Here is an 18,655-nt window from a genome sequence, read left to right as displayed (position 1 = left end):
CCTTATGTGAGCTGTTGCATACAGGTTTTGAGGGTTATGCTGCTGTATTCTGCAATTCCCAATATTGAAGCGAAAAACCAGGAATCTTCACTTGCTTCAGGAAGAATCATGCTTGTCTTGGTGTTCCTGGTAAATTTTCCTGGAGGGCTAGACTTTTATTCAGATCTGATAGGCCTGCTTTGATCTGAAAAATACACCCAGCATAGCTTTCTAAGAATATGCATATTTTATTTATACAAACCCACATGTTTTTTTTTTTCTTTTTAGCAGATATTTCTGCTAATCAGGTTTATGCTTAAAGACAGAAGTGTGTTGGGCTGTTCTCTTTGGCTCATCAGGTATTCGCAATAGATAGGAATATGGCAGTTCGAAAGTAAGCTGTGGCATTTCCAAAACAGAAGAATATTAACATAACAGGAAGGGAACTAATGACAGATCCCACAGAAATGTAACCATTCCTGAACTCTATTGGGGAATGTTGATCTGCATTGGAATACATTGAACTGACCTAAATCCTACTCAATGACTTTTTTTTTTTTAATACATCTCGTGTTGACCAGTAACAAAAGTGTAGGGCTCTTTTTCTGTCTGTTCTCTCCTTCAGACTACAGAATTTCAGCCATCAGTGATGAAGAGAAAGGTATTCTAATTATAGCTGGAAGTGATTGAGAAGTCTTGTTTATAGCTAATTAGGACTGCAGCACAAAGTCCTTACATGACATTTACCACTGAGAGTGAATGTTATCAACATTTTTGAATACTTCTACATCTATAAATAATAAATTATTATTTTTCCATCTAGCTACCAACAGGTGCAGCTTTCCTTTACACACAAGCTTCATCTTTTAAGTGTGAAATTATAATTTAAGTGAATTTGGTTGTCCCGTTGATTGCCTTATGTTTGATAAAAGCAGTGAAATACTCAGTGGATTCTCCAAATGTCATGTACTCGTGTTTTTTGTTCCCTTCTCTGTTTTCTTTCTTCTGTACTTTCTGGGCCCCCCAGAATGCTAGGTATTAGAAAGAAGATAATGCTAATTGTCTCTCTGGCTGAAGAGACCAAAAAAAGCTCTTCCAGGTGTTGGGATGTTTGTAAATGCCTTACTGGAGTTCCCGTGTGCTTTGGATAATGATCCATGGTATTACTTGATGGAGTACACTGGACCTATGTGCTTTGTATGAGATGGTCAAATAGTGAGCAAGCAAGTACATAACTTGGTGAGTTACTCTGCTACAGCTGTATTTATTTTGGGGAAAAACGTGATATCCATGTGCTTGCTACTGGTCTTCTGGCCACTAGAGTATGTGAAAATGTAGGGAAAAAAACATGCTGAATTATTACAGTCCTAGAATCTTGTCTGGGAAACTGCCTAATACAGCCAGTGAGATCTCTAATTCACCTTAGAATACTATAGCAATCATTATGCACTTAGTGAATATATATATATATATATATATATATATATATATATATATACACTACCTACTTCAAGCGTTGTGGCACCACAGATTTGTCCTCCTGCATTATATGGGGAAAGCAGCAAAAGTAACAGCTCATTTTTTTCGAACGGCAGCACTTGAGATGTTAGTTCAGAAGTTACCTACCTGACATTAGGTAATACTCTTCTATTTCACTCATGGGAAGCATTTTGTGGACGTGAGTCTTCCAGATATTCTCTCCAGTTTTCTCATGCTCTGATGTATAAGATGAATACCAATGATCAGCTTCACTGTCTCAGGCGAGTATCTTAATTCATTCAGGCTTTTGATATGTAAAGTTGCTGTTTATATTTTTATTGTGCCTTTAAGAATTCTTCTGCGTAGTCCTTTTGAATGTTTCTTTTCCTTCATGTTGCCAAAGTGGAGTGTATGTGAGGCTCCCAGGTGGGCGTTTGAAGAAGATAGGCAATGCCTCTCTATTCCTTTTTGTCTTCTTGCTTGTACATAGCCATACTCAGTGTACATCACCTCGCCTTCTTCTGTGTGACCAAATCAATCTGCATATCCAGTGCTGGTACACGTGCTACAAGTTTTCCCTTGTCAGATAAAAACACTTCTTTTTTTAAGCCCTTTCCTCGTCTGTAGTTTTAGTGTGTCACAGATCTTTTTGCTGTGCTCTGCTTTGGGACTTGGTAATGCACTAGATATTTTAATATTAGCAATGCTATTTTTTGAGTGTTTCTCTGTGGTCTTTTTAACTCGTGGTGTGGAGTAAAACAGTGAATGCTAATGCATTAAGCTAATAATTAGTTGAGTAGGAATAGGAGTTGTCCTGTTATCTAGTTGAACCATTCAGAGAAACAGGTTATACAATTTGAGCTGTTAGTGGGAGTGTCTTTTTCAGTGTTTCTCAGCCTAATGAAGCAAGTCTAATTTCCCTGCCTATTCTGCAGCACCAGGACTGTGAATGCAGAGCTGTCCGACGAGCAGGTGTAGTCTGTTCCTCCCACCACGGGTAGCATTTAGTAATTTCCATTTGCTTCCAGGGTTTTTCTTCAATAGCTCCTTACTTAACATCCAGAACACAGGGCATAACTTTTTCCTGAAATTCAAAACTCAGGGTGTTTCTTCGTACCTGCCTGTAAACCTTCCTGGGGCATGCCTCACAGTGATGCGAATAATCAGGTGCACGTCCGTCCCGAGCACATTCTGTCCTTACGTGTTGGCTTTGGGGTTAGTTCCCTCCACCCTACAGAGTGATGTTGGCATTTTAGCAGCAAAGATTTGGGAACTTAGAGATTCATGCTGTGCTTAAATTGTGATTTAACACCTGCTGCCCATCAGCATACAAAACATCTCTCTCTTATCCAGTCTTTAGCTTTCACCATTTTTTTCAGCTGTCTTGCCCATGTCTGAAAAAGGCAGACATGATTGGTAGCATCCCCACGATTTGCAACCTTTTCTTTAGAGAACTGCACAGTCTGTGATGCAAGAAAGTAGAGGAGCTTCATGTTGGCTTTAGAAACCTTTAAAATGGGGAGGTGAGAGTTCCTTTAGATGGGAGGGATATTCTTCTGATGGATGCCAATGACTGATGAGTCTGGTTTACCAAGCTTGCAAGCGGGCTGAGTGGATCTGTGGGCCTTACTACTGAGAGGGAATTACCAGGTAAGCAGACAAATTTTCCTCTTAATGTCTGCAGCTAGCATATGCATTTCATAATGCAAACGAACATAATGCAAAGAGCAGAACAAATGTTAGGGCACTTAGGAGTATTGTGTTAGAGGTGTGCTTTTCAAGAGTCACAGAACCACAAGTATCCAGAGATTTCATGTTAGGGAAACAAAGTTGCTGAGCATGACCTTTTAATATCTATGTTTTTAGTTCTAGATGTTTGGAAGTTTTCAGCAACTTTCTGAATTCAGAATCTTTAATGTTGATCTGACTAGGAGTAGCTGGAGAATAAAAAGTCTTCAAAGGCAGGGGCGATACTCTTAATGCAGATGGTCCAGGAGCAGATCAGAATGGTGTGCTTATTTTGCTAATGGATTCCTGGGCCAGTCTTTGGCTGTATTTTGCTTAGTGTATGCTAGAACGTCACGAGTGTGGACTGTGCATCTGGCAGCATTGCACAGAGGGGGAAAAGCTCTGGAAGTTGTCTGGAGCAAGACAGCATTCAGGTTTAGCATAATATGGCCTTACATGACAACAAAAGTTGGGAGGCTTACCTTGCAAACACATAGAAGAACTATTTGTAGTTGGCCTGACTAGGCTGACTATATATAGGATTAGAAGTTCACACTCTGAATTTAGCATGACAAGGAATATTTACAGTTTGAGTAGGAGGAGTGTTTGGTGCTAATCACAGCTGTGTGCTAAATGGCAAAACTCAACGTTAAGGAACTCGAAAGTTTATTTCAGGAACAATGAAATAGTGAGTGCGGTACCATCTGGCCTTTAAAGAAGAGAAGTTACATCTTGTATGCTGTACAAGGAAGAAGCCCTTAACATATATTTAGCAATTATTTTTTGTAAATAAAATAATAATACGTAATTTTGGTTAAGGAGTGGGAAATGTATGTTGCATGAGTAGAATGGAAGAGATTTTGAAAATCTTGTTGTAATAGTGAATTGGCTTAGCTTCCCCAAATTGTTTCAGTAATCTTGATAAGCAAATTGAAGAAAGCATTCAAAAGTGAACAGACTGTGCTGTAATTATAAATCTCTCTTATCTCTTAATGATCCCTTTTGAAGGTCATACCGAGTTCAGTTTCCCTGTCTGTCTTTTGGACCATGCTCGCTGCTCTGTGTGTGAGAGAGAAAATTGAATACAGCATCTTAGAAAACAAGCTTACATAGAAAACTATTCCTAGTTAGCAGCTTAGACTACCTCTGCTATAGATCTAAGGAGCTTTTTGGACATCAGCTGTACTACTCTGCTCCTCTTTTATAATTTGGATGCGGATTGTACTGAATTGTCTGTTTAATCTTTCACCCGGTGAGTGGCTGATAAGATACTGATATTTTTCTATCTTTCTTTTTCCCTTGTGGCAGACCTGTAGCTCTTTTACAAGCCAATTAATTGTATCAACAGTTTGATGCAAGTAACTAATGATTCAAGTGCTCTTCCTCTGCCTTTAATGTTTTTCCTGTTTAAGTCCAGGAAGACAAAATTATCAACTTGGCTTTCTTTTGAGTCTACTCTAGATGGGTTCTCTGGGGAAGCCCTGACAGCCCTTCATAAGTTTACCCTTCATGAGGGGGAAACAAAAACCAACTTCACGTGCCTTTCCCTTGTATTTTATGCATGTAAACTTGAGAGGAAAAGATACTGTTTAGCTTAGATGCAAGTTGCTTAGAGTTGGTTTGCCTTTAGAGGGGAGGCGTAAATGGTCTCAAAGGTGACTTTTGGAAGAGTGGTCTTCAGGCCTGCTGCGGAGGAGATGTAACAACAGCTTCATCAAAACTGAAGCTAGCTACCTTGCTTTGCAGTTGTTTTTATAGCAGCCCTTATATTCAGAGGTAAAACAGTTTGACCTCATGTGTGTAAAGATGGTATGTTTTGAATGGGTAAGTGCCCTCGTTTAGGAAATGAATTTGTGCTGTAGTTTCAAGCTCACCTAAGAGTTTGTAGGATTCAGGAACTAAAACTTTGCAAAAAAGCACCCTCCCTTATTGCATGATGTAGGCCTAAGGTCTCTCTTTAAATTCTCTTGGATTGGTCTTGCAAAAATTGTTCATCGTTCGCACTGTACAACAGGTTTCTGTAACTGAAGGGGAACCAAACAGGGAGGCAGGAGAGTGGTTAAACTGACATTTGGAGGAAAAAAAAGCAACACAATTTCAAGCTTAAGCTAGAAAGGAAGCTAGCTGCAGTTCTCTACTATTTGTAGGTTACCATATAATGGATATAAATTTTAAGTTTTTTCATGATAGCTTTGTCTAATTATGTCAGTATTAAGCAGTAGCTGGAAGGAAAATAAGTATCTAGTGTTTATCTTTCTAAAAAAGGGGGGTAAAACATGGACTGGGAGAGTATGGACCACAAGCTGCATGGTTACATGTTAGTTGAAGCTTAGGGAAGTTGAGAGTCGTAAGAATGCCCTACAGAGCTAATATTGCTTCCCCTGCGTTGGAAATGTCCTTAAACTCAAGAAATCCCCTGAGTTTCAGTGAATAATTTAGGTGCAGGAGTTTGGAGACTGGTCTTGCCAGGCTTCTTCTGCAGCCCTTCTATGAAGAGGGGGTGACAGAAGGAGACATCTTCAGGGAGTGACCTGGGACAGGGGCCCAGCTGAAATAGCCACCTGTATGGCACTACTGCTTTCAGAGTAGAAATTCATAGTTTCTTCATCTGCTCCTTCTCCCAACTCTTTCTGAATGCCTTGAGTAATGCAACAGATGAGTTCTGAAATCGCACTATTTCCAAAGTCTATAATAAAACCATTCCTCTTACTGCTATGCTACAGAGTTTATTAAAGATAACAGAGCTCAAAGCATCTTCCGGACCTCTCCTTCTCCTTTTCCTGTCAGCATAATGGACCTTGCTTATGGTTGGCCCTTTGGTGACTCTTTCTGTGCCCAGAACCATCCTTACTGTGTGGGACTTGCCTTTGTTCCATATAAATGCAGGGACCGTGCCAACTCGCCTGTCTTTTCCTTCTCTTCTCAATCCTGGAAATGTGAGGAAAAGGTCGTTCTTTATAGATTGCTATTACCAAAACTGCTCTGAGGATTTTGCATTCCAATAATGAGCTAAAGCCTGTTGGAGAGGTGCAAATGGGGCCTTGCATTTCTGCACGTCCTTTATATCTTCATCTCATGAGATTTTGCTCCATTATTTCCCAATGTCTGACTTTTCCCATATGCTCAACTGTGTCATGCTCCTCACATAGGACTGAAAGAAATACTTGAGGCTTCTATTAATGAAATGAGACTGCACTTGTTCAGTTTTTTTATTAAGAGCATTAGCTTTCATATTAGTCCTTTTATCCTTCATTTTAATTTTCTCACAGCTTTTTCCACCTTTCTTTTTCCCACTTCTTTTTAACAAGAAAATACTGTGTGTCACCATGCTTCCCTTTTATTTCCTCAGAAGCCTTTGCTGGTGTACCCAAGGGCTTGAGAGCTTCTGGTCCTGCTGTGGTGAGGGGTGAGATAAATTGGGGCAGATAATGTTCTCTTGAGGCTGACTTTCTGATGTCTTAAGTAGGAGAACGACACGGCTGTCTATGGTGTTAAAGCACCAGCATAACTCTTCTCGGCTTTGTCTTTTATAACTTTACAATACAGAGTATGCTTAACATATGGGATACACTGAAAAAGTTGTGATTTCATCCAAGGTAACTAGGGAATGTGTCTGTCTTTTTTCTATTTTTTCTTTTGTAACTGCAGTTGATAGTATTTTGCTTACTGCAGTGCGTTGCTGTTGTCCACAATCATCTATCTGCTTTTGAAACGGTTGTTTTGTAGGCTATGTTGCTACTGAGGCTTTTTTTTTTTTTTTAATTAATCCAAAGAAAAATAGCCTTGCTTTGGAAGAACAAAACCGTGCTTTAATTCCACTGTTAGTGGCTCATTCTACTGTTCTCTTTATTTTGGAAGGGATGCTGTCGTTGACATAAAGGAGTATTTGCAGAGTTCCCTAGGTGTATCCTTTTCTGTGGGACATGTTAGGCTGTGAGTTTACCTCCTAAATTCTGGCAGGTGTGCTCAGGAAAGATGTTTCCAGCATTTACAGACTACTTTTTTCCTTGTAGTTTTGTCCTCAATTATTGCTTTCACGTTTCTTCTTTTCATCTATCTCTCGTGATGAGCACCAGTACCTAAAGTTACTTTAAGTCCAGCACTGAAAAAACTTCCCTGGTTTGTACTGAAAAAGGCATTTTTAGCCATGTCATACCTTCAGATTCTGCTTGGTTCCACCCTTAAACCCGTAATCGTCTGGAATGCTAAAATGGAAAACTTGGTAATTATTTCAATTACTGGATCCTCTGGCTGGGTTTGCTGTTGCCTTGTGCTCAGTAATTTCACACACATGCTCAGCACTCCGTGTGTGTGGTAGCTTTTGTGGTGAGAATGATTACAATATTAATGCTTTTACAAGTTTCGGAGCTTCTTACAATAGTAGCCTTGGAAAAGCACTCCCCTTCCCTCCTCCCCTTTAGAGTGCAGATGACATTTTGTTTGTACATTTTCTGATTTTGCAGGGGGAGAGGACTGTTTGTCGCTTTGTTCTAGAGCAGTCTGCAATGCTCTCCAGCGTGTTTGTATTTCTAAATGCGGTTGGTGAGCAGCTGCTGCCAGAACTGCGTCTCCTGCCCTAGCAGGCTGCATTGCCTTTGTGTTTTACAGATCACAACAAAAAAAACAACACAGTGACTGCTATTTCTCTCCTAGATTAAAATGAGGAATAGGGAAAGATTCTGAAATTGTTAAGGTATGGCTTCTTTTAGTTCCTTTGAAAATCTCCAGAAAGACTCTATTAACAATGCATCCACAAAATTAATGGCAGAGGGAAAAGACAAAAAAAAAATCATTTGGTATACTGTGAAAAATCTGTTTGTACCTGAGAAGAGGAAAAATTACACTTTCCAAAGATAAAGTGTTATTTCATCAGAAAACGTATTTGAACAACAGCAAATGGCTAAAAATCCTGTCTGTTTACATAACTTAACAGGGAGAAAATGTTAGTGAACATAGAATGTACTAAGAAGCCCTTGGTAAGTATAAGGAAGAGCTCGATCTCTGCTCTGGAACGTGTCAGATCGGTGCTCTGGTACATCAGCACGCCTTGTCCATTTTTGCCTGCTATTTTATACTCTACATGTTTTCCCATGCAATTTTTAAATTGCAATATAGGCTTGCTGGGAGCCGATCCTATAACTTGCAGAAATTTAAGGCTAATGAGTTTCCTCATATTTGCTGGCCTCTTGTTTTGGAAGGATCCACCTTAATCATAATACTTCAGTCTAATGGAACAGCTTTGCTGATGTAAACTTTGTAGCCTTAGTCTCTATTTTACATGACTTCATTGTGCCTATTGGGGGCTGCTTATATTGTGTTTGGACTGGGCTGGAGAACCTGGAAGGAGTACAAAGGATAGATTAAAGGGGTGGAGGGAAGTGTCTTTATTTTGTTCCAGGGTGAAGTTGTAATTGTAAGCAAACTCGGAGTAAGAGCAGCTGTAGAATAAAGAAGTTCTCATCTAGAAAGCTGTGTCACTGGGCACGAAGAAATAATCCCACAGGTAGTGGACTCCCCTAAGAAGTGTAATATGGGCCTGTGGTCAGCCACAGTCTCTGTAAAGCACACAATCAGCAGCTGGGGGCAAATCCAGGGATCTGCAGGGCCACAGCTGCCCAGGGCCTACCACGGTCCTGCTGGCTGAGGCAGCACAGATGCCCTCCTTGCACCTTTCTGGCAGCTGTACTGGCCCAGGTGTTTAAGGGGATTTATAGTACGTTGGATTAGGGATCTGTATTATTCTTTTTTGCTGGGTTATTTTTAAGGAGGATCAATTGCCTGAGCCGATTCACTGCCCTGTCCCAGTTTAATGATACAGTGAGACTGCAGGCTGAGGAGGTGGCTCCCAGGTTCTCGCTGTTGAGCGTGGTTTTGCTGACAAAGATTTCTGTTTAACCACAGCTGAAGTGATGTCTGATGTAAGAAGAGAAATTAAGAGATTGCACCATTTTACTCATCGACACTTCAGCGTGATGGGGAGGGAGATAAGTAGATGAAGGATGCTTTGTAAACACGAGATTCCTTGCAGCTTGGTGGTGTGTGCATCCTTCTTGTATTCTCTTGATAAAAGTGGTTCGTGGGGCTGACCTCATACAAGCTTGAATTGAGAGCAGAATCTGAAGGAATTGGAATCTATTGGAATAGATTTCTGGAAAGGAAACCAGTAAAGCAAATCGTTGTGGAAATCTGGAGGTGGTGGTCAGAGTAAGAGCAGACCCGCTGTATGAAACCTCTGGAGAAAAATGGTTCTCCTTCGCTGCTTCCCTCTCCCCCTCCACTAATCTGGTTTATGTGAGGACGTCAGGTATGTGTCCCATCCTCCCTCGTGTTTTATAATGTTAACATTTTTACGTGAGAGCCCTATCTCATGTCACTGGAAAGATGTCTTCTTTGCTACCCAGTTTCTGTCAAATGAGTTTGAATGGCAGTAGTTGAGTTACTCTCACTTTTAATTGATTTTGTGATAAGCTTCTACTTAAATGTCTTCACCCATATGGCGTGTTTTAACTGTTTTTCTTCTGGAGGAACAAAGAGCCCTTCGGGTAAAATTTGCTCATTTGAAAAGCCGGGGAGGGCTGTTCGGGATGTAATCAAAACTCCTTTGTGATTTCGTTGTGTTCTCTGAATGCAGTGGAAAATTGGTGCTTGAAGTAAGGTGTGTTTTTTTTTTTCCAGACACCATCCAAATTCAATTTGTGAAAAATCTTCTCTCCCTTCTCATAACTCATTACATCGATTATGTTGCCTTCCCTGCTTATATAGCTGCACTGGAGTCACAAAATGAAGGCTTTTCTTCGGTTTTATTCAGGGTATCAGCTGCTTTTCTGCTGGAGCTAACTAGTGATTGAGTGATTCGGTATGTTGGTATTGTTTGAAGTGGAAACAAAATTCCAATTTTATGTGGCCTTAATGCATGTTTTTGTTTTCCTGAGGTGTACAAACAAAAACACGTTGGCTTTGAATTTAACAGGTGTTTCAAATTTGGTGGAATTGTTTTTATTTTCATCTAGATATCATTTAAGGCACGAGACATTGCCCCCCTCCCCTGCAGACCAAGGCAGAACATACTCTGTTGTAGGGAACTGCTTATTTGTAGTCCCCATCTCTGATTTGTCTTTTTCCCTAGGACGCTGAAGGATTAGAGCAGATTATAGTGTTGGGATAATGTCTGACTCCTTGTGTTCCATTTAGTCATAAATAAAACCCTGAAAAATCTGAATGTTGCTATGGTGATGTTAGTAAAAGCCTGGGATGTGGAGTAGTGAGCCGCTTAGGAGCATAATGTCACTTACGTTAATGAGCGTGATGTAGTTAGAGCAGTGATGAGTTTACCTGATGCCCTCCAACTTCTGTAGCCCGTGACAGATTCTGGAAGCAAAGACGTAAATTCGTGGCATGAATATGCTCCATTTAGTAATTTGCAACTACCGACCTTTTAACAAGTGGAAAATTGTGTTTTGTCTGTTTACTTTCTAGCGCTAGTATTTTGAAGTGTCGCAGAAAAACAAGCAAAGACTTCCCCTCTTGGTATGCTTCGCTTCACATGATGGTCTGATCAAGTTAAAAACCAAACAGCTCACAGCAGATTTTTGTTTTAAACTATGTAAACACTGTTTTTTTTTTTTTTTTCTTCTGAAAGCGCAGAATAGAAAAAGGACTGCATTAAAATATGTTTTTTATTTTATTTTTCAGTCTTTATAACCTGGCTTCACTGGAACTTAGAGAAAATTTGCTGACATATTTACCTGAGTAAGTGACATTTTGAATGTTTGATTATGTTTAGTGTAAAATGTTCTTATTCTAAAAATCTGCTAACGGCTGAAACTGAATGACAGCTAGAAAAAATACTCAGTGCAGATTGACAACGTCTATGGGATACAGCTTTGTTTTAATAACACTTAGTTACATCCATTCTTTCTAGCTGTAATTGATTAGTTGCAGGCATCTGCAGTCTGTGTAGATTGTTTCTGCTCCGTGTAGCTATTCTGTCTAAAATACAGCAACACCAAACAGTTCTTCCTGCATGCGTTGAACTAATGCTTCAGCAGTGGGAGGGGTAGTTTGGATTGCTCCCATGCTGAAATTTCATAACTGTGAAAGCAGGATAATGGGATCTCAGAGTTTTCAATTCTGAATTGCTCTATGGACCGTCATGAAATTTAAATAAGCATTCATTTGGGGACTTGAGTAAACAAAAGCTTCAAAAACCTGGAGATCAAAGCCTTTATGAAAAACCAGGCCTACTGATGTCTGAAGTCCGACTCCACCCCCAGTGGTTTTTGGGGAAAAAAATCTAGATGTCTCTATACTGTCTGCATTGTGGTCGAGGAGTTGGTGCTCTTTCATCAGATTAATCAGTTATTTAAGATTAATCAGTTAAAGTTTGGGGATCCATTTTGACTGCTTGGAAGAAGCTTTTTATTTCTGTAGTGAAGTGGTTTCCTTTCTTCACTGCCTGGCTGTTTCTTGCAGGAGTTCCCATGAATTCTGTTCAGCTTGTTTAGATCATCTAGAGTATAATGTAATAGATGTAAGCTATTTTAATCAGAATCTGTTCCCTAGTTACATTTGGGTCCCTTTTGTCCTGTCAATCTCCCCAGTATCTCTGTTGCAGTTGTTTATAGTTGGGAGCCACAAGGAACTTTAAATGTCAGTGATCAGAAGTTATGAATTGCTAGCTAGGTTTCTCCATTTACGGTAGGTTAATTCTGACACTGAATGTTGGCAATTTTGTTGCTACTGGATGGAAAATTTGGTGTGTCAGTAATGTAACTGACAGCTCTATGGTTTTCGTGCTACTGCAGCTTTGGAGAAGGTAAGCAAAAGCTCCACAGAAGAAGAATGCTTTTGAAGCAGGAAAGGATCTATTCATATTCTCTGTGTCTGTTCATGTTCAGAAAACCTTTTACATCCTTTCGGGGTTTCCCCTGTTTGCATCTTCAAATCCAACCTGAAATTCTTCGGAAATTGACATAGCAGGTTGAGAAGAGAAATGATGCATTTGGTGAATCTTGATTAGCACTGGTTTAGGTACTGTCCCACATGGCCACTATGTGGGATTTTAATTCAGTTGTGTAACTGTAAATGCTCCCTAAAAATAAATCTAACCAACTGTATTAATCTGTATGGCATTGTCCACCCCAAAGACTGAAAGATAAGATCAAGGATAATGATTTGGTTGCCTACACTAAGTTTTATGTTTCCAAGGCATGCAATTATGCTGACAAACCAAACTTATTTTTTAAGTAAGATATTCCTCTAAGTAGTCCATGCCTGGTAAAATAACTGTCTGCCTACAATGTGTTGCAATTTGAAATACGAGTTTCAGTAAAATGAGCTCATTCAAATACATTTGGTTTCTGTTGGTTTAGTCTGATGCGGTTTTGTTTTGACTTATCTCACAGATCGCTTGCCCAGCTGCAGCGACTAGAAGAACTTGATTTAGGAAACAATGAACTTTATCACTTGGTAAGCGAACATGCCACTGAAAGTGCACACTGGTCTTGTTTCACGTGTAATTTAAATTAGACAGGCCATGGGATGTCCAAAATTGAGAAGAAAATGTGGAGGAGAGAGTCTTTCTCTATGTGCAGATAAATTTTGGTAGTAAGATAGATTTTCCCATATCTGCTGCATCTTGTTCGGTAGAATATTACTTTGCCTGAACAATTTCTGCACCTGTTCTCTAGAAAATGAATGCTCCACAGACTTTTTCAATGGAAAAAATGAAAGTGTAGAAGGGCACAAACTCTGCACTAGCAGTTGAAGTGAACACATGAACATTTGTTGGAAACTGGAAGGGGAGAGCACAGATAAATGTTCCACTATATTTTCAGGAGTAGAATAGGAATCTGTGGGATAGGGCAGAGACAAACTTTGGGGTTTCAGTGTCTTAAATTGTGGCCGACAGGTCTACCAGAAGATACGTAACCTCCCTTAAGCTGACTCAATAAAATGTTGGATTTGCAGTAGATGAAGAGTTTGCATGCAATTTGTTAGTGCGTGTCAGGTGAAGTATTGTAGGTTATTAAGCTATGGCAGGTAATTTGTCTGGTGGAGTTCCCAAATGCTTCCAGTCACTCTTGCTGCATTGGACTGTAGTGTGTGTAGTACAGATTGGTTTACTCAAACTGTAATTATAGGATGGCTGTTGGGTTAAAAGTCCCGTGTTGTTTGACATTATTCCTTTTTGTGTTATAGCCAGAAACAATTGGTGCACTTTTCAATCTTAAAGACCTCTGGTTGGATGGAAACCAATTAGCTGAAATACCTCAGGTAAAGACGGGCTCTAACGATATTGTATTGAAGGTGTTTTTAAAAGAAAACCTTGTCATTTATACCTAAAGGGAGACAATCTAAAACTGACTTGTTTTTGCAGTTCACTTTGCCTGGGTTTGGTTTTGGATGTTTAAGGGTTTTCTCTTCCTCTTTAAAGGATTACACATGATACTGTGCTGTCAGACATTTTCTTTTAGATGTGTCCACAAAGGAGTTGTTTGATAATAGACACTTTGTTCTGTTTATAGAATGACACATCCTCTGTTTACAATCCCTGTGCAATGATCAGGGAACCACTAATTGGCTGAGCTAACCTTCACTTTTTAATTTTATTTATTTTTTGTATCTATCTAAACTGAAATTTTAAATGATAAAACTGCTGCCACAAATAGAAATTTTGATCTGTGCAGGCAAATCCCCCATCTCACATCAGCTGTGGGGAGAGGGGCCTTAGCATTTAAATCTTGGAGCACTCTAAATTCTCCTTCCTTAGAACAATGGTAACATGTGGAAGGGTTTCTTCTTCCTTCAAAGCCAAGTCAAAACCTGTTTTCTCCTGTTTCTTGCGCAGCTTGCTGTTATTTGCTGTATTGATCTCATTGTCAACAGTGTAAGTTGGAATTTGGTTATAGGTTAGTGACTTTGTTGTTGTTGGCCTGGCCTAACAACTTTGAAGGGCTCATTCTTAAACACAGATAATCATTCATAAAAGGTCAAGTCTGACTTTAGCAACTGTTTTCATTGAAGCTGGCCATAACTGTGTATTTTGTGTAACATCCGAAGGATGAACTTGTAGGAGCAAGGGCTGTGTGTTTAATGAAAGATTCTCTGGAGAGGCAAACATTTTGTAAACAGAAGGAGTGATCTTGGGAGTTAGGATCAAGGCTGTCCCTGTATGAAAATTGCGTATATGTAAGAGTAAAGGACACCCCCCCTTCTTTCCCCTGCTGTTCTGTTCCCCTGCAGATGATTTAGATGACTAAAATGTGAACTATTCTAGAACACGTATAGGGGTGTGTGTGGACGTGGGGAGAGGGAGGGTGCTCTGATAGCTTGTAGGGAGAAAGGTATTTCTTTGTCAGACTTCTAATTGTCAGGTTATCACTGTAAAAATTTAGTAATCACTAATAATTGTAGTGTAACTTGTCACTTGGAAGATGCTTGCTGGAGCAGCACTCCCATTCCTGTTTCTACATTCGCTGCAGCGGGGAGATGTGAAGATAGGAAATCCCTAGATGTCACGGCATGTTGCTGTATCAGCCAGGAGAGACTAATCCGAATTTGCCTAGGGTTAATTGGGAGGGGCAGACTTTAATTATGCGGAGCTTGATAATCTGTAGTTCTGAAAAAACAACTTTGCAGTCTTCACTTGAAGAAAACTCCAGTTTTGGTTGGTGCTTGCCTGGGTGTGCTTCGCACGCCTTGTCTGGCTGCTGAGGCCAGTAGTAGTATTTAGAATAAGAAACCCCAACTGAATCTCTCAGTTGGGTTATCACGGAAAATTTACCCACCTCCTTTTTTCAGGACTTGGAGGTCACGCAAAGAATTGCTTTTCTTTCTGGAATTTCATGGTGATTGTACATTTTTCAAATTGCTTTGCTGCATGTTTGAACACGACTTACATTTCATCTTGTGTCGCAGGAAGTAGGAAACCTGAAAAACCTGCTTTGTCTGGATGTTTCTGAAAATAAATTGGAATGCCTTCCTGAAGAAATTAATGGTCTGACTTCTTTAACAGACTTGCTTGTTTCTCAGAACTTAATTCAGGTCCTACCTGATGGCATTGGTAAGTACAAGGTGAACGTTGCCATGCAGAACCATTTAATCCTCTGCAAATTGGAAGTCGCTTGGTTTTAAGTCTTTTGAAGTCTTCTCTTTCTTTGTAAGAGACGAGTTTGTCTTATTTTTTTTTCCTTAGTGTGAAATACATAGCTCTATTAATTTTGCATTTTAATTGTCAGCATAATGACTACCTCTTAATTCTTTTTTGGCCTGCACTTGATAGCTACTAGAACAAACTAAAAGTTAATGACCTCTCTATTCCTACCGTGTCCACGTCACAGTCAGAACTCCCCAGCAGTGTAAAATTCTAGCTTGTAACATGCTGTAGGTCACTTGATAACACTGACCGACAGTATCACTACAAAAAAGACATCCTCTTTAGTGGGATGTGTAATTATCTTGAACCGAACAATGTGGTTAATCCTGTACTGAACCCAGTGCAAGGCTGTTCCAGCTTCAGCCTTCACCCTTGAGGATCCAAACTACAACCTTTCAGTGCCTGACCCTTTTGTAACAGGTTTAGTAATTGAGGAATGTTTCCTGAAGCATTACCAGCGCCTTTTTAAAAGCAAATATTTTTGCCCATGCAGTAGTTAGTGAGGCATTATTTCTTTACTACTCATCAGCTGTTTTTCCAGAAGGTTTCATGTTGGAAGAGTATTCCTGGCCAGGTGCTTTTTTCAAAAAGGTAGTAGAAGGAGGATTTGTGAATTTGGTTTAAATAAGAATTGGAAAAGAATGGACAGACCTCCCCATTCTCTCTGTGTGCTGTTTAAGCCTGAGAAAAGACAAATATTTCTCTATAAATTAAATTTAGAGGTGTGGGGTGAGTGTTGTGGGTCCTACAGTTGAGTAGTGTGTGCTTGGGAGGTGGCTGCAGCGGCCCTTTCTGATGATCTGAGCTGGGGAAATGATGTGTTATCTTCTGAGAGCGTACAGAGCACACAGCTTGCAAGAGGGGAGCTTGTCTGTAGCACCAGTTGGTGGACGAGAGGAGCTGCCTGTTCCTGAGAACCCTGTTAAACGCAGGTCTGGTGCTGGGGGAGGTGACTGCGGAGGGCCAGGCCTCGTTTGCATCAGCTTTATGTTTTCTTGAATGTGCTTTTGTCATAAGCACCAAAAAAGTGCTACGTAGGTGACTATAATAAGTTACTTGTGTTTGGAAAATTGGACAGGGATGTCTCTTAACTCTGTGGAAGCTTCTGGGAGGAGCTCAGCTGATCGCTGAAGTGTTGGTTGGCCTGCTGGGTCTGGAGAAGTCACCTGGTGCAGGCTCCTGCTCAGAACAGGGCTCTGACCACCGCCAGCCCCTCACACCAGCTGTAGCAGGTCTGCCAGGTCTCTGAAGCCCCTAACAGGGCTGCTACAGCATCCCCTGGGCAGCCACCACCTCCCCCTGAGGAAGCTTCTCCCGATGTCCCACTGGGCCCTCCCACGCTTGAATTTGTGGCCACTGCTGTCTCACCTGCCACTGCAGAACAGTTTGGCTCTGAGTAGTTGTGGGATGCTCCCTGATACCTCCTTGGCTGCCTTTTTCTGTGGTAAACAAAAACACCTCCCTCACCCTGAGCTCACATTGTATCCCTGCTGCCTCAGCAGCTTTGTGCGGGGGCCCCCATCCCCTTCTCCACACTGGGATGTGAAACTGAGCCTGCTTTTACAGGTGTGGGCTCACCAGTGCCCAGGAGATGAAATACAGTAACTTCTGTTGATCTGCTGGCTGAAATTACCCCCTAATGTAGCCCATGTACTTTTTATTTCATTTCTGGTGCCATCTCACTGCTAAGCCATATGCAGCCTGGTGTCCACTGTAGTCCTCAGGTCATTTCCAGCAAGGCTCCTGTATAGCCAGTCACTTCCCAGCCTGTACAGGTTATTCTGTCCAGGTGCAGAGCTCCGTGCATCACCTTGCTGGACTCCGGGTTTTCTTTTTACGTGTCTGCCTTTCCGTACATCAGCCATGTCTTCATGATTTAGCATCAGCAGCAAGTTTGATGTGCTGGCCTGTTGGAGCTATTGTGGACAGTGGGGATGAGCAGGGAGGTGTCAGCAGCTCGTGTCTCCTGAATTCTGTGCCCTGGGCTCTGCCTGGGTCAGCTCTGCCTTGCACAGCCCATGAAAGATCATGCTGGCATAAAGGAGCTTTCTGCTCTGAAATAGTATTTTGGCCTTCCTGGAGAGAAGACCTTCAAAGAAGTTTGGTCTCTGTTCTAAAAAATAAACTTGGGTTTTGTGTTCGACTGACTGGCTTGTATATTAGGACAAAGACGTGATCCTGTTTGGGTTTGGGCAGTCACTCTAGTGCAAGCCTTTCTTATTGTGGCTGAGTAGACGTAGGTGATCTTCTAAGAACTCCTTTATTAGTAAACATGGAATAATTGAGGGGAAAAATATTTTTTCCTCTGTTTATAGGCCTTTGGGAATACACTTAACTTTTAGTCCTTGCCTTTAGATGGAGTACCATTCAGATTGTAATTTTAATACAACTTAATATGCTGAAAGATGACTATTACATCATTGAATTCATATTCAAGATAAACAAACTTACAAAAATATTACAAGTGCCAAGTGAAGCACTGCTTGAATTTTTATTACATGAAAAAAAAATATTTCATTGGGTTAGAGAATTTCTGAAAGGTTTACGGCAGAATGCTTTTTCTATAATTAAAGCAGGGTATCTGAGGTCACTAAGCCAAACAAACGTGGTGTTCTTTCTGTCCAGGAAAATTGAGGAAACTATCCATTTTGAAGGTTGACCAGAACAAACTCATTCAACTAACAGATTCAATTGGAGACTGTGAAAGCCTTACAGAACTAGTTCTAACAGAGAACCAGCTGCAGGTAAGTGTGGTCGTGACTGCTCAAATTGCTGGCAGTAGTAAGACCTGCTGCGAAGTGTTGATTCACTGAGCTTGTAAGTGAATCACCATCACTTCTTGCTAAGTAGCAAGCTTCCTTTAGATGCATCTTATTTCTAACCTGTTAAATGAATGCTGAAGATAGAGTTGTGTAGTAAAAATTCTCTCCCCAAAGGTCTAAGCAATTACACATTCACTCTTGAATCTTTCATGATCACTAAGGGAATTGGAGCACCTGGAGTGCAGATATCATTTACTTTGTTGTGTTTTTAATGTGGAGTTTGTGCTGCACTGTGTTTTTGCCAATTTTTGCCGTACATTACCTTGATCAGACTTGTTGGAACTGAACAGAAACCCCAAGTGCTGCAGAGCTACTGTTGCACTGTTTCTTGCTCTGCTGTTCTACTCCAGTCAGATAAATATGACCAATATGACATGTGGTCAATTAAAATGAAATCTGAGACTCCTTTCCACTAGGTGTTTCCTTCCATTGCTTTAAAATTGCCTTCACGTGATGCTGACATTTGAAATTGAAAGTAGAAGTGTTTATA

The 18,655-nt window shown here is 40.6% G+C and overlaps 1 protein-coding gene across 1 annotated transcript in view; it reads left to right on the top strand.

Annotated features, from left to right (window-relative positions):
- LRRC1 (leucine rich repeat containing 1) overlaps positions 1–18,655 on the top strand; it is a 68,234-nt gene that overhangs the window by 34,980 nt on the left and 14,599 nt on the right. Inside the window, exons 5-9 of the mRNA XM_068678385.1 lie at positions 10,879–10,935; positions 12,591–12,654; positions 13,387–13,461; positions 15,106–15,250; positions 17,969–18,087. Of these exons, the coding sequence (XP_068534486.1) occupies positions 10,879–10,935; positions 12,591–12,654; positions 13,387–13,461; positions 15,106–15,250; positions 17,969–18,087 (460 nt within the window). The remainder of the gene's footprint in view (positions 1–10,878; positions 10,936–12,590; positions 12,655–13,386; positions 13,462–15,105; positions 15,251–17,968; positions 18,088–18,655) is intronic.

Source organism: Anas acuta, chromosome 3 (genome assembly GCF_963932015.1).
Source record: "Anas acuta chromosome 3, bAnaAcu1.1, whole genome shotgun sequence".
Taxonomy (NCBI): domain Eukaryota; kingdom Metazoa; phylum Chordata; class Aves; order Anseriformes; family Anatidae; genus Anas; species Anas acuta.
The sequence above is the reverse complement of the archived record's forward strand: the minus strand, read 5'-3'. Positions and strand labels throughout refer to the sequence as shown.